The sequence below is a fragment of the Clinocottus analis genome, unplaced genomic scaffold (genome assembly GCF_023055335.1).
Source record: "Clinocottus analis isolate CAN_PGR_092001 unplaced genomic scaffold, fCliAna1.0.p SCAF_2, whole genome shotgun sequence".
Taxonomy (NCBI): Eukaryota; Metazoa; Chordata; class Actinopteri; order Perciformes; family Cottidae; genus Clinocottus; species Clinocottus analis.
The window spans coordinates 3,158,230-3,172,177 of record NW_027175931.1 but is presented as its reverse complement, the minus strand read 5'-3'; the positions used below and the strand labels follow the sequence as shown (position 1 = coordinate 3,172,177).

Here is a 13,948-nt window from a genome sequence, read left to right as displayed (position 1 = left end):
AATTTATGAACTGATGTAAAAGTCGAGAAAACGACCTCAGAACATTGAAATAGAAAATTACTTTCATTTATATATGAGTGTGTGTGTGTGCATGTGTGTGTGTGTGTGTGTGTCCTGATCGGTAGTGAGTGAAAAATGAAAAGTGGAGGGATGGCGAGGTCAGGACCCGGGTGCCAGAGAGAAGAGCCATTTCCTGTTGACCTCCGTTTGAACTCTGGCCCCTGACCCCTCCCCCTCCCGCTCCTCACCCCTCCACCCGCTCCAGGCCTGATGGGGAGGGGGGTGGGGGGTAATGAGTGTTTGTTGTGTGTTCGGGGTGCTGTGGGTGGGTGCCCGCCGGGGCGGAGGCAGGTTTGGATGTCCGACGTCCAAAAAAAGGACGCACGCGAGGTGAAGGTCACGGAGAGGTCGAGCTTAAAGTCGAGGGTTTGTGTTTTCGCTCCGAGTGTTTGTCCGTCGTCTCCTTTTGCCTTCTTTTTTTTTTTGGGTGATCAATAAGTCGGAAAGAAGGACGATGGGGAAACGTGACGATCCCGCCGGCGTGACGGATCACTGCAGCTGCAGCCTGAGGCCGCCAGAGAGTCAGAGGACTGATGATGGAGGGAGGAGAGGAAGAGAGGTCGCTCTGGTTGTGGTGAAACGGGCCGTGTGGAGCTTTTTATTGTGGTTTATTTTAAGTGTTTGAACTTCACACGGAGGAGTCTAAATATTCCTAAATGGGATGAAACATGTAAATAAAGAAACTTTCAGTCATGTCTGTCGTCTGTTTTTTTACTTATTGCATCTCACGTTGAGCCTCTTGAGCTCTCAGGAGGTTTAATTGTTTCATTAAAATGTGAAAATGTGATTATTGTTATTGTTGATTGCACTTAAAAGCAGGAAAGTAGAGAATAGTGAATGAAAATTGATGAATTGACAAGAAAAACCAAACAGCTGAGAACCTCGAACAGGAGAATTGCTGCAAAAACGAGCAACATTTTTCACATTAAATGCAATTCATGAGGTGTTTTTCTTTCACCTCGACATCGGCTGTGTCCTGATGCCAGACTAAATACTTTATAAACTTCATACTCATGTGGGAGCTCATGAGTATACATAAGTTAGTAGTACTTGTATGTACGACACAACAAAGGGCTTCACTAGCTAACGAAATCAGCACTTTAAAGTATTTTATCCTGAAATTAAATGATTTTGCTCATCAAAAGTAACTTTTTTTGCTTTTTATTTAATTCTTTAACGCATGATTTTCCTGGTGCAATTTTGACTTTTTTAATCAACTGCATTAATAAAAGTAAATGTATGCAACAGTACGGACTTCTTTGACTATCATACATTTAGTTAAGGTAGGTAGGTAAGTCAGGTAGAATCAGACAACACACACACACACACGGAGACACACACACACACAGTGACGAGTCTTACAAAAAAAAACATTTTAATACTTTAACTGTATTTCCCGTCGTCATTCAGAAATGTTCCGGCGGAGCGGAGAGGAGCCCAATGTTTAGAAAGTCCTTTGGCTGCAGCTCCCCTCACACACCGCTGTGACACACACACACACACACACACACACACACACACACACACACACAGAATGGACTAGAAATGCTTACAGAAAATTGTACGTGTGTGTGCGTGGAAATGGCTTTCGGTGTTGTGTGTTGTGTATGTTGCTGTGTGTGTGTGTATGTTGCTGTGTGTGTGTGTGTGTGTGTGTGTAGGAAAAGGTAACGGACACCTGTTGGCGTCTTAAGGAGGTCAGTGGTACGAGAGGCAGACTGGAAGTCATTCATAGTGTGTAGCTTCATGCGGAGGAAGAGCACTAATATTTAATCCGCCTGCAGTGGCACATAAATATAAAAATAGAATAAGAAAAAAATCAGCTTTACGTAAAGTGTGTGTGTGGAAGTGTGTGTGTGTTTCTTTGACAGTCAGCGTATGCAGGAAGACAGGGAGTAGTGAAAGAAGGCGTGTTCACGGGGTCGAGTCCCGCCCCGGTGCGGCGTCCTGTGGTCCAGCAGGCATGATGGGAAGTGTAGTTTAAAGCGTGTCTCACCCACAGGACACAGTGGAGACAAAGGAGGAAGCACTTCTACTCGGAGAGAGGTATGGCTTAAACCTGGGGTGTGTGTGTGTGTGTGTGTGTGTGTGTGTGTGTGTGTGTGTGTGTGTGTGTGTGGAACAGCTACATTGAGGTCAGGGTCTTTCAGTGGGGAATGTAAACTTTCGGGGCGGTGTGTTTTTTTTTCTTCTTCTTTTCTTTAAATAGTGTTCAGTTTGCGTCATCACACACACACACACACACACATCTCACCGTGCACAGTCACACACACAGTCATACAGTCCTTTGCCCTCACACACACACACACACACACACACTCTGACTCCCACTACTAGTGGGCGTGGATGTCCAGTCCCTGGGCGAGCAGCGGGTCGGCGGGGTGGGCGTGAGGCGGCGGGTGGAGCAGCATGGCGGGGTGGTGGGGGTGCGGGCCCGGGTACGGGTGCAGGGAGGGGCCCGGGTGGGGAGGGTAGCCCGGTTGGGACAGGAGAGCGCCGGGGTAGTCGCCCTGCAGGGAAGACATGCCCTGCAGACCTGGAGGAGACACACACACACACACACACACACACACACACACACACACACACACACACACACACGGACGTTCACATCGTGGAAATATCGCTCTGAACGCTCCTTCCAATTTTGTCTCCAGACCTTTTTTTTCCCCTGTGTTTGAGTCGTTGCAGGAACCCCAAATTAATTCCAATACTTGTGTTTATTGTATGTATTTGTTCAGCAAAGTCTTGGGAAAAAAATGTATATCTGCAAAAAAAAAAACACTTTTAAAAGATCTTTTGATCGTAACTATGAACATCCAGCATGATGTGAGCCAGATTCCCCCAAAAACGCCTCCTGGAGCGTCAATAAGACACCTTTTTGGAAAGATTAGGACCTAAAGAATCTGAATATGCAACAAAAATTACAATAAAACAAAGTCTTGGGCTGTTAGGAAGAAGTTTCAGTCAAAAAACTGTGTCGTTTGGTTCAAAAAATGGAAAATTATTACGTATTTTATGCCAAAAGATTGTCTAAATGGGGCATGCTGGGACTTAAAATGGACGCAAAAGAGATTTTCACACACGGTTTCCAAAAGGTTAAAGCTTCGGAGGAACGTCCCTCAAACAAGAAGATCCGGTGCGTTTGTTGGGGACTATTTTCAGCGGCGGATTAATCCACACCAAGAAGTCTGTGGAGGACTTCCAGCAGCAGGACGGTGTCAGAAGAGTTAATGGAATATAACAGCAGCTCAGAGGACACTATCAGGCTTTCGATGCTGACATTTGTTTGTTTTTCAGTGACTTTATTGCCGCTAAAACAAAATAATATTCATTCGGTGCAGTATTTTCCCCTAAAAGCGGCGTTACCTGCTCGGAGCCCCAGGTGCGCCTGTCCGTCAAGCCCATAGCCGCCGAGCGCCGCTCCCTCTGGGCTGTAAGGACCACCCTGACCTGTAAGACACACACACGCCGTCAGACCCACACATACAACACACACACACACACACACACACTCTCGTATATATATGCACACACACACAGAGTTGTTTACGGAGCGGCCGACCAGCTGACTGACTTCTAAACACCGACCTGAGCGATTGGACTGGTCAATCATCGGCTGAACTATTCTCCTCCTGGCGTTGATGAACCTGCACGAGGGAGAGAGAGACATGAAGGAAGAGTGAGAGAGAGAGAGAGAGAAAGAGAGAGAGAGAGAGAGAGAGACCCCCCCCCCCCCCTTTAAAGAAGGAAAAGGCTGACCGGGAGACTATTAACCTTTTCCATTTTACAACCACTTAACCCTTTCAGAGAGCGGAGTAAATCAACGTTAGGGCAGAGCAGGTATCGATCGCGCCGTGATAATTGATTGATCTGCATCGAACAGGTCAGCCGCTGTGTGTGTGTGTGTGTGTGTGTGCGTGTGTGTGCAAATAAAAACAAGTGCGTAATCAAATTACAGTATCTATTATTTAACACGTCACGCAGGCTTCATAATTCGGTTTCTGCGTCAATATCTGAGGGAGCTAAATTGAACATTACGAAAGAAGAAAAGTGTATCAGCGACGTGGAAATGTGTGTGTGTGTGTGTGTGTGTGTGGGGTGTGAATGAGGGCAGTAAACCATCTGATTATTGGACATTGATTTCACTGTTCTGTTTTTATGAACATGGACTGGATTTTACTCCGCTGCCGCTTTGGGAAAAATCAAAAAATGCTGAGCGGGACATTTCTTCCTCCGCTTCCTTTTTCCTCTCATAAAGCAGAAAAAAAGCCTCGTAAAAAAAAAAAAAAAAAAAGCGCCACCTTTAGTTGCACAAATGAGTCTCAATAAGGAGTTTACCGAGCAGAAAACAGACACCGGTCCATTTCTTCGCGTTATCGACGCGCCGGTCCAAATTGAAAAAAAAAAGAAGTTGACGGCTTCACGTTCAGGCGAGACGGTTTAACTGATTACCGACACGCCGCGGAGAGTTAGTGTATTGATCTGCGAGTGCACTGACCAGTTGTTGACCTGCAGGATGGTCAGGCCCGTGTCCAGAGACAGCTGCTTCTTCTGCTCCTCGGACGGGTACGGGTGCTGGGAGGGGACACACAGAGCGGATGCGGGTGAGGAAGGAACCTCAACGAGACAAACAACGCGAACGCCTGTGAATCCACGGCGGGAAACGATGGCGTCCGACGACCTCGCCGAGCCTCCAGCTGGCTCTGTATTTATCTCTCACACACACACACACACACACACACACACACACACACTGTAATAATTGGCGTGAAGCAACATTTGACCCGCCTCATTTAGGAGCTAATTGCCTCGCTCGCTCCTCTTTCCGCCGCCTTTCAACAGCGAGCATATTCACGTAATCACTTAATCCCTGGATTTTTTTCTTCTTCTTTCATTTAATTGACCTCCATTACTCGGCTCTCTGTCGGTGACGTCGTGCCTCTCTCACTAAATCTTCTCTTTCAGTCATTAGTCTCTTTTTTTTTAACAAAATGCAAAAACAGAAGCGAGAGGAAAAAATCAAAAAAGACAGATTGAACAGATAAACAAACAAATAAACAACGCCTACCGAGAGGAGACTTATTTGCAAAAGTAAATTTGTAATAATAAACGCTTTAAAATGAAAACAGCAAGAAAGAGGCTGACTGTGAACTTTCCTCTTATATAATATCTGAAGATTTTCCCTTGTGCCATAAATATGTCCTAATAACACAAGAACATAATCAATAAGAAAACAGGCGATTTGATTGGTCCGTGAGGTAAAATGGAGAATAATAAATAAAAAGGAAAAAGCAAAAAGTGGACGAGATGAGTTTGAAGCGTGGGAGAGGCAGACAGGAATTAAATTAAAAAAGAAAAGGTTGTGATAGCCGACGAGAGAGCCTGAAGTCCAACAAGGTTTCATCATCTTCAATATTTTCTCTGAACGTCGAGGCGACGGGGGGAAAGCAGACAGATGCTCTCACCGACAGGTGCTGGAAGAGCCACGCTCTCATGATGTTGGTGGCCACTTTGGGGAAGATGCCCCTCTTCTTGTTGTTCCTGCGGTCTCTGTCCGAGTCCTCGTCGTCTCCGGTGCTGGGCGAGGCCCCGCCCCCGTCCAGCCCGTCGCCTGCAGAGGATACGACATCGCGTTTATCAGCACACCTGCTCTATTTATACCTCTTTTGTTGGCGATAACGCGCGGGACTATTCCTGAAGCCGAGTCACTTTTTCAGTGTGTGTAGAATTTCTTGGATCATTTTCTGATGGGAACTCAATATATTAGTAATAATATAATTTATATGAATGTCATGTTTTCTTCTTACGTGCGAACTGAGGAAAAAAGTTGCATTTAAATTAATTTAAGACACAACAATGATTAGCTAATAAAATGCATGTAGAAGGTTGGGAAGAAAAGACTTTTCCTAATATTTAATACAGTGCCGTGTTTTCTAGCGAATTATATTTGTGTGTGTGTGTGTGTGTGTGTGTGTGTGTGTGTGTGTGTGTGTGTACCTGGGTCGCTACAGTTGTCCGCTGTGCTGTGTGAAGGCAGGCCGCAGTTTCCCGGCGTTCCCAGGGGAGTCGTGGCACATTCGTCTGGCTCCCGAAGCCACGATGCGTTCTGCAGGAAGGCGAGAGAGGAGGGGAGGTTGGAGGCGGCGTGACGGGGGAAAAGATGGAGGGCGGAGGACGCCATTCAGGCCTCCGGCGGACGCAGCAGCAGCGAGATCGGGTGGGGGTGAACGTCGGCGTCTGACATGCCTCACCTGCTCCGACAGACTGGTGCAGGACCCGGTGAAGTCCTCCCCGTCGGACTTGGAGCCGCCCTCGCGGTCGTCCATGATGAGGTCCGTGGGCATCTTGCCCTTCAGACAGGTGATGTAGCGGTGGCAGAAGTTGTCGCACAAGTCGTGCACCTTTTTCGGAAAAAAGAAAAACAGATTCACACTCATCGGTGCATCGCCACGACCTCATCATCATCATCAATAATTATTCAAAAATACTTAGCTTAGCTATGTTTTATATTCAATTCAACGATAGCAAATCTAGTTACGATAATAAAATACCACTTTTCATTTATTTATTTGTTCCAAAATATAGATTTTCTTCCTTTTCTCTGCACTATCATAAACCAATGTACCAGTAACACATACATCAACTTATTATCTATCTTCCCAAGGGTTTTCTCTATATTATTCCTTGTTAAATTATTCAAATAGGCCTTGTGGTTGGGGAGATAATCAGACTGTAGTTCGGGTATTAACCAGAAAACAGGGCTTGATAAGGTTAAAGGGCGAGTTCACGGTTTTTTAAAGTCTCTCCTAAATCAACGTACACGCGTCCGTACGTCCAGTGAAGCAGCCGTTACTGTCAGCAGTCATTTCTTCTGTTCAAACTGGCCATAAAAGGGCAAAAAGGTAATTAACGTAGAAGATTTCAATGCGAAGACTCTCTGAAATCGTGATGTCAGACCTTCTCAAGAGCAGAAAAACACAAAAAGTCAAACGTAAAACTGACGCGAGGGTGTTGAAATAAAAACCCTGCTTCTCTTCCACCGACCTTCTCGAGCTCCAGGAGATGAAAGCGGAGAACCTGTATGGCCTGGATCATCTGTGGAGAGGAGAATGTGGATTACTGAACGCATATCCCACAATGCACCTGTGGAAAAAAAGCGCGATGGTGTTTTTTTTATCACATCGTACCAAGTTGTCGAGCTCGGGATTGGAAGAAAATATGGGCTTCTCGGATCGGATCTGCGAAAAATAAAAGTCCGAAACCATTACAGATCCGGCCACGCCCCCCTCCCGCTCGTCGATCAACACCCGCGCCGCGATTGGCTCGTGGAGCCCGCCGCTCACCTGCTTGGCGAACGCGGCGATGTCGTCGTTGAAGGACTCGGAGGAGCAGACGTCGCTGTGGTTGGTCATGCCGGGGAGGTGGGAGGTGGCCGAGAGGGAGGCGGGGTCTCGAGGGGAGCAGGTGGCGAGCTCGCACTTCTCAAACACTAAGGCCAGCAGTGGGAACAGAGGGTGACTGCACACACACACACACACACACACAGTTAACATACTATACATAAACACAGAAACAGTTGACACAGTGTACACACGATACCTTCACAGAAGGTGAAACTTTATCGCGCAGTATTTATGAAGCCGACAGCTGGAAACACTCCACATGTACGTCCATGTTCAGGACACAAATACACACCGCGTGCTCATCTGCTGAAGGCACAACTATAATTTTAAACAACGACGTCACTAACAGGCGACATAAATCACTGCCTCCACCTCAGCTTTCACACACACACACACACACACACACACACACGCACACACACACACGTACCCGTAGATCTGGTCTTTGTGGTGTTTGAGGGAGTCGGGGATGGCGGCGCCGTAGTGCGGGGGCGGATGCGGCCGGACGTCGTCCCCGTACCCGCCCAGCGACATGGCCTCCGACCCCGAGTAGTGCAGCAGGTCTTCATACTGAGACACGGCGAGACGGAGAGACACACAACGTGAGTCACAATGAGACGGAGAGACACACAATGTGAGTCACAATGAGACGGAGAGACACACAACGTGAGACACAATGAGACGGAGAGACACACAACGTGAGACACAATGAGACGGAGAGACACACAACGTGAGACACAATGAGACGGAGAGACACACAACGTGAGACACAATGAGACGGAGAGACACACAACGTGAGACACAATGAGACGGAGAGACACACAACGTGAGACAACGGCCGACATCTGATCATCAAATCTGATTTCATGACGTGGAGCCGTCAGGACGCTTCAGCTCTCGACCAATCAGACACTGTTCTGCTGTTAGTGTTATGTATTATTGTTGCATGTATTATTATGTCTTAGTGTTGCGTATATTATTATATATAAGTGTTGCATGTAAGTGTGTGTAAGTGTGTGTGAGTGTGTGTTAGGACTTCAACTAACATTTTTTATTCCTGATAATTAGATTGTAGTTTTTTTTGATTCCTCGTTTAGTTTGCAGCTTCAAAATCCTCATTAACAAATTTAATTTGCCTGTTTTGTCTGATTTGCTTTCAAAATCCACACGGACTAAATTCTCTGTCAGATATTCACGTTCAAGAAGAAGAAACCAGAGAGTTTTGGGGCATTTTTGCTTTCAAAAAAATTGCCTTAAATAATTATTAAAATGGTTTCTGATACATTTTCTGTTCATCTATTGATCTGTAATCGTTTCAGCTCGTACACACAACATGCACATGTGTGTGTGTGTGTGTGTGTGTGTGTGTCAGTTGTCGTGTAAATATCTTTCAACCGTTGCAAGCAAAACAAAACGACAATATCAAAAATCAAAAGTAGAAAAAGATTTAACTTCTTTTGACTCAAATCAATGTGTCTAATGTTTACGACCCACATCTACACAACTCCCTGAATGTGTGTGTGTACATTTATGGATGCCACTGTACACTCCAGTGTGTGTGTGTGTGTGTGTGTGTGTGTGTGTGTGTGTGTGACTATCCCCATTCCCTCATGAAAGGAAAACTCTCTTCATTGTCTATGTTCTTGGGGTCGTCTGGTGTTTTTGGCGCTCAGAGGACGAAGTGCGGAGGAGACGAGACGAGAGAGGAAGTGGGCGGCGAGATCCACGGAGCGCCTGTAGCTGCTAATATCGTCTCCTCCCTCCTCGCCTCCGACTAGACGGGAGCCGTGCTGAGACGTCCCTCACGACCCGCTGGGAGCCCGCTAACACACACACACACACACTCACTCACACACTCACACTCCAACACAGTGAGTCAGACACACATATGGCACGCTCACACACACACACACAGCTTCTTGTACACAGGAGCATCATGAATATCCATGTCTCCCTGCCTGGTTAACCCCTCCCTCTCTGTCTCTGTGTTACGGAGCTAATGTGAGCAGCTTCATGTCTCCGTCAGCAGATCTGCTTCTGTTCTCTTTCTGCTGGATTATTAATAAAGGGGCCCCCGGGGGCCCCCGGGAGCCTCCAGGCAGTACCCATAGATGACCCGGACGCCTCTCACTTCTGTGTTATCTTCAACAAACTACAACAGTTCTTGTCTGCGTGCTTCTCCTGGACGCTGGTCCCCAGAGAGGCCGCGACGAGAGCTCGAGATTTACTACAGACGTGTGCAACTGCAGAGGAACACAAGAAAAAGGGGGCGGCGACTCTTTTATTCTTGTTCTTTGGCATTTGCAGCAATTCAAAGTATATTTATATATATATATTTTAATAGCATGTTAGCACTTTTAGAACTAAAAAAAAGGCTCACAGGCGGCGTTTTTATCCAAGCGTCCATGTAAATTGGACACTTTTGGATAATGTAAGAGTTATTCTTACATATTCCCTCAACGTTGACCCCTGTGGGTCTTAATAGATATTTAAATGAAATCAATCCTCTTCTGTGCATGCTGTCCTCCTCTGCAGGAAAACCCTGGAGGTCTCCGGACCCCTAACTTTTGGGGAAACCACTGTCCCTAATTCCTAAATGGCTTATCAAATTGTTGTATTCCAGAGTCCCATATGGCCACCGGGATCACAGAAAGCACCTGCTCGCGAGGCCCCGGGACACCTTCTAGTTTTTATGGAGGCTGGCTATTAACACAATCACCGCTATCGGATTGCGCGTCTCCCTTTACGCGCGGCGTCCTCTCGGGTTTCTGCGCGTCAGGCGGATCAAAGCGCGCGAGTCGAGATGACAAATTCCGCAAATTTTCCTCTTTCTTTTTTTTTTTTTTGTAAAGTCACGGAGCTCGTAAAACAGGCCTCAGACTGCAGGACAGCAAGTTGTAATTGTTGTAATTTCAACCGACGCAGAGAGGTTGTTGAAGGCCTGCGGGGCGTCGTCACAACATTTATCTCATAACACAAAGTTTCAGACTGAAATATTATATTCTGTCAAAGGAAAAGAAGATGAGACGGAGTTCGGTGCTGAGATTAAAAGTAACTGAATGAACCTTCACAGTTCATTGAGGTCTTTTATAACAATGTCAAATACATTTTCATGAGTCATTAATGTCTGTAATAAAGCTAAAGCCTCTTTACTTCACTTAAAAGAGTCCAGCAGAAAACAATCCGCAGTTGAACTCTTTCGTTTTCTCCCTCCGCCGATTCAGGAAAAGAAAAGAAAGTAGTTCTCTTTCTGCTAATGAACAAGACTGAGAACAAGATCAAGTTAAAGTAACGACACTAAACGACACCTGGCACGAAGACAACGTGCATCACAAGTAATGTGATAAAAACAACATTTAAATGAAACGAAACTAAAACTGGACCTGCATGATGCCTTCACGGACACAGTGCAACTTTTAAACTCTCTGCCAACATGTTTCCAAACCAGAAAAATCTCCATTTTCTCACAAAAATCATCCCGTTAGACTTTTGTTGGTCATAAAGCGTTTTTACTGCACAATACAGGAGGATGTGGAGTTCATCCATGCGTCACTTTAAACACCAATACACAACATGTGGCTACACAAAGGACCCACAAAGCACAATAATATATTACTAATAACAGCAGAAAGCTTTACTTTATGTTAGAAAGCTACATGTAGAGTTAGTTATCTCTCTCTCTGTATGTTTTACTGTATGTGTGTGCTGTACAATGTGTGTGTGTGTGTGTGTGTGTGTGTGTGTGTGTTTCCTCTGCTCCTCTCCTTCCTGCTCTGTTTTCATACAGCAGTGATTTTCTGCCTCTAATTGCTCTCCTCGGCCTCTGCTGTCTGTTTCTCCTCCAGCACCTGAATGCATCTGAACCACGTTAGCAAAACAAAAATAAAATAAAAAATATATAAACAACTCACGTAGATATAACAAGCTGCAGAGCTGCATCTCCTCTGCGTGACCCGCAGCACTCCAACCCTTATTGTGCCATCATTACGCCTGGCTGGCATTGCTCAATACCATTATTTTAGGGCAGGATGACACATTAGATCCAAATCAACAGTTCCTTGTGAAGCGTTTTAAGAGATTGCTGATTGCCACTCACACAGGACCTCCATTGAAGTGCCTTTCACCTCATGAATTAAGGAGTGGGACAGTTTAAAGTTATTTCTTCACAGCACAATAAAAAAACTCGAACATTTCCGAACAGTTTTTACTTTACAAAAAGAACTAAAATGCATCCTTTGCTGTTGTTTTAGCCCAACGCGTGCAGTCCATGCTAGCAGCCTTCAGTCCACGAGTGTGTTTGCAGTGGCCTTGTGTTTTTTTGGTGCTACACCCGACCAGCAGTGCAAAGAGGATTCCCAACCATATGCTCCCATTAATATTCTCTTTTATAATTACCTCTTCTCCGCGCCAGAGAGGAAAGCTCTTCTCCCGCCAGACTCTGGTCTAAACCATCCCCATGAACAAATGAAATTAGAAGAAGAGAGAGAGGAAAAAAAGAAAAAGAAGAAGAAGAAAGCAGACCTACCCTCTTCTCCATGCGACTCGACAGCCAGTCCCACGCCGGAGACGGTGATGCGCAGCTCGGTTAGTCCGGCGAGCTTTGCCCCTTCCTGTGTCCCTGGGAATAAAAGTCCAAAAATAAATAGTATTATTTTTAAATCAATAACACGACCATGCAAACCCCTCCTCAGTGGAATCAACACAAACATGAGGCTGTGGGTAGAAAAACAGTGAAGACCTGCTTTGCGTGTGTGTGTGTGTGTGTGTGTGTGTGTGTGTGTGTGTGTGTGTGTGTGTGTGTGTGTGTGTTTACTCCGAGCCCATCGCGTTTTAAATTACAACATTATGATGGGGCTGGAGAGATTTTATGGACGTTAATAACCTCGTATACGATGTTGTCGATGTGCGCGTTAATGCTTCAGAATACACTCAGCGCCAATAAACACCACAATAAAGCTCGCAGCCTATTAAATGCTACTGGCTGATGCTGTGTGCGTGCGTGTGTGTGTGCAGGCTGATACACACGCGCGCGAGGCTCCAGTAAATGGTGTAAAATGTCCCACCGAGACGTAAATATCCAGCCGTGTCCGGTGTGTGTCGTCCGGAGCTCGGGGTCCTGCAGCGGCTCGCCTCCGCCCGGTGCGCCGCGCTCTGGCTCTCTCGCTCCGGCTTCGCGGCTCCGTACAGTCGGTCGTGGATGCTCGGTGCTCGCGGGGTGAGGGATAAGAAACGGAACGCGTCCCTTCCCTCTGTATTTTGGCTCCTTGCGCTCGCTGTCCGCGCAGGCATACGGCGACGGGCTGCAAAATGTCACGGCCCGGGAGTGAGAGATGCTGCTTTTCTGTCTCAAGAGAAGAAGAGGAGGAGGAGGAGAAGGAGGAGGAGTGGTGATGGTGGTTTGGTGGTGGCGGTGGTGTGCGGGGAGGTTTCGGAGGGTCAAAACGCGACGGGGTCTCTTGGCCCCCCTCCACCCCCCTCCCCTTCCTCCCTTACTCCTCCTCCTCCTTATCGCACACACAAACGCCAGAAGAAGAAGAAAAAGAAGGAGGAGGAGAAGAAGAAGATCCCCTCGACCGTTTTATCTCGGCTCTCTGAGCTGATAGCGTTCCTCCATCGCGCTCTCCACATCCCCGCTGCCGCAGCTGCGCTTTAATCTCGGGATAACTCGGGAGAGGCATCGCGCTAACTCTCAATCTGGCGGTTTGGAGCACGTTAAACAGTCTATTAAACTCCTAACAGCCAATTAAGGTGATTAGAAGACGCACAATGTCAGATGTTTCATCCTTGCATGCACATATCTGCTATTTCTACATCTTGATGTGTCTATTTCAAAGATGGCAGGTCATGTAGTTCAGAATATCAAATATAATTAAAAGTGCATGGGGAATATGTAGTTTTAAACGCGATCAGCAAGAGGACAAATCCGTCTGTGTGTTGTTTCACCTGCAGAAGAGTTCATTTTAAGGGCAATAGCATGAAAAAACAAGGCGTTTTAATCAAGTCGCTCCTCATAAATAAGTTTGCAGTGTGATGCATGACAAGAAACGCACTGGCTGATGATAGCTTTGAAAGTGTTGTTGTCAATCAGTTGTAACTCCTTTTGACAAAGCTCAAATGTCCCCCTTTGTCCCTCTGCTTGTTGATTGGAAGAAGTGAGAAAACAAAGCTTCTTTTTCTTTTTTTTTGGTCGTGAGAAAGTTTAAAAACAGAAAGCTTTTCACGTGTTGGTGGAATAGCTCAACCGCGATGTCTTGTGTTGTAAATGTCACCTCAGTAACATAATAATTATACAAAACGCTCCTCTTTCCCCCGGCCCGCTGCGAGGGGCCAACAGGCGGCTGCACTTCAATCAGCAGCGGCCTGGCGGGGACCCGCGGGCCGCGGCCTGCGTCTCCGTGGGCGGCGTGGAGCTGGACCGTGGGGCGGCCACCGCACCGCAGCGCACCGGCCCTACAGCCAAAGGGGTCTTTTAACTCTGCAGG

General features: G+C 46.6%; 1 protein-coding gene across 3 annotated transcripts; it reads right to left on the bottom strand.

Moving 5' to 3' along the window:
• Window positions 1-1,161: 1,161 nt before the first annotated feature.
• meis3 (myeloid ecotropic viral integration site 3) lies at window positions 1,162-12,886 on the bottom strand. 3 transcript variants are annotated; one of them, XM_068585680.1, is made up of 13 exons: window positions 12,530-12,886; window positions 11,992-12,084; window positions 7,897-8,036; window positions 7,407-7,581; window positions 7,251-7,301; window positions 7,108-7,158; window positions 6,315-6,464; window positions 6,061-6,169; window positions 5,529-5,674; window positions 4,562-4,638; window positions 3,652-3,710; window positions 3,430-3,513; window positions 1,162-2,596 (listed from the first exon to the last, which is right to left on the bottom strand). In XM_068585680.1, the coding sequence occupies exons 2-13, from the start codon at window positions 12,001-12,003 to the stop codon at window positions 2,394-2,396; spliced, it is 1,257 nt and encodes a 418-aa protein (XP_068441781.1). In that variant the 5' UTR covers window positions 12,004-12,084; window positions 12,530-12,886; the 3' UTR covers window positions 1,162-2,393. The 3 variants fall into 3 exon arrangements, with proteins under 3 accessions (XP_068441781.1, XP_068441782.1, XP_068441783.1); XM_068585681.1 differs by lacking the exon at window positions 12,530-12,886 and having other exon boundaries at window positions 11,992-12,202; XM_068585682.1 differs by lacking the exon at window positions 1,162-2,596 and having other exon boundaries at window positions 3,428-3,513; window positions 4,573-4,638.
• Between the last annotated feature and the right edge of the window lie 1,062 nt (window positions 12,887-13,948).

Excerpts from the sequence above, each read along its gene's own strand:
- meis3 (XM_068585680.1), bottom strand. Across the intron at positions 6,465-7,107 it reads ATCTCCTGGAGCTCGAGAAG|GTGCACGACTTGTGCGACAA; the intron begins GTCGGTGGAAGA and ends TTTCCGAAAAAG. Across the intron at positions 2,597-3,429 it reads GCACCTGGGGCTCCGAGCAG|GTCTGCAGGGCATGTCTTCC; the intron begins GTAACGCCGCTT and ends TGTCTCCTCCAG.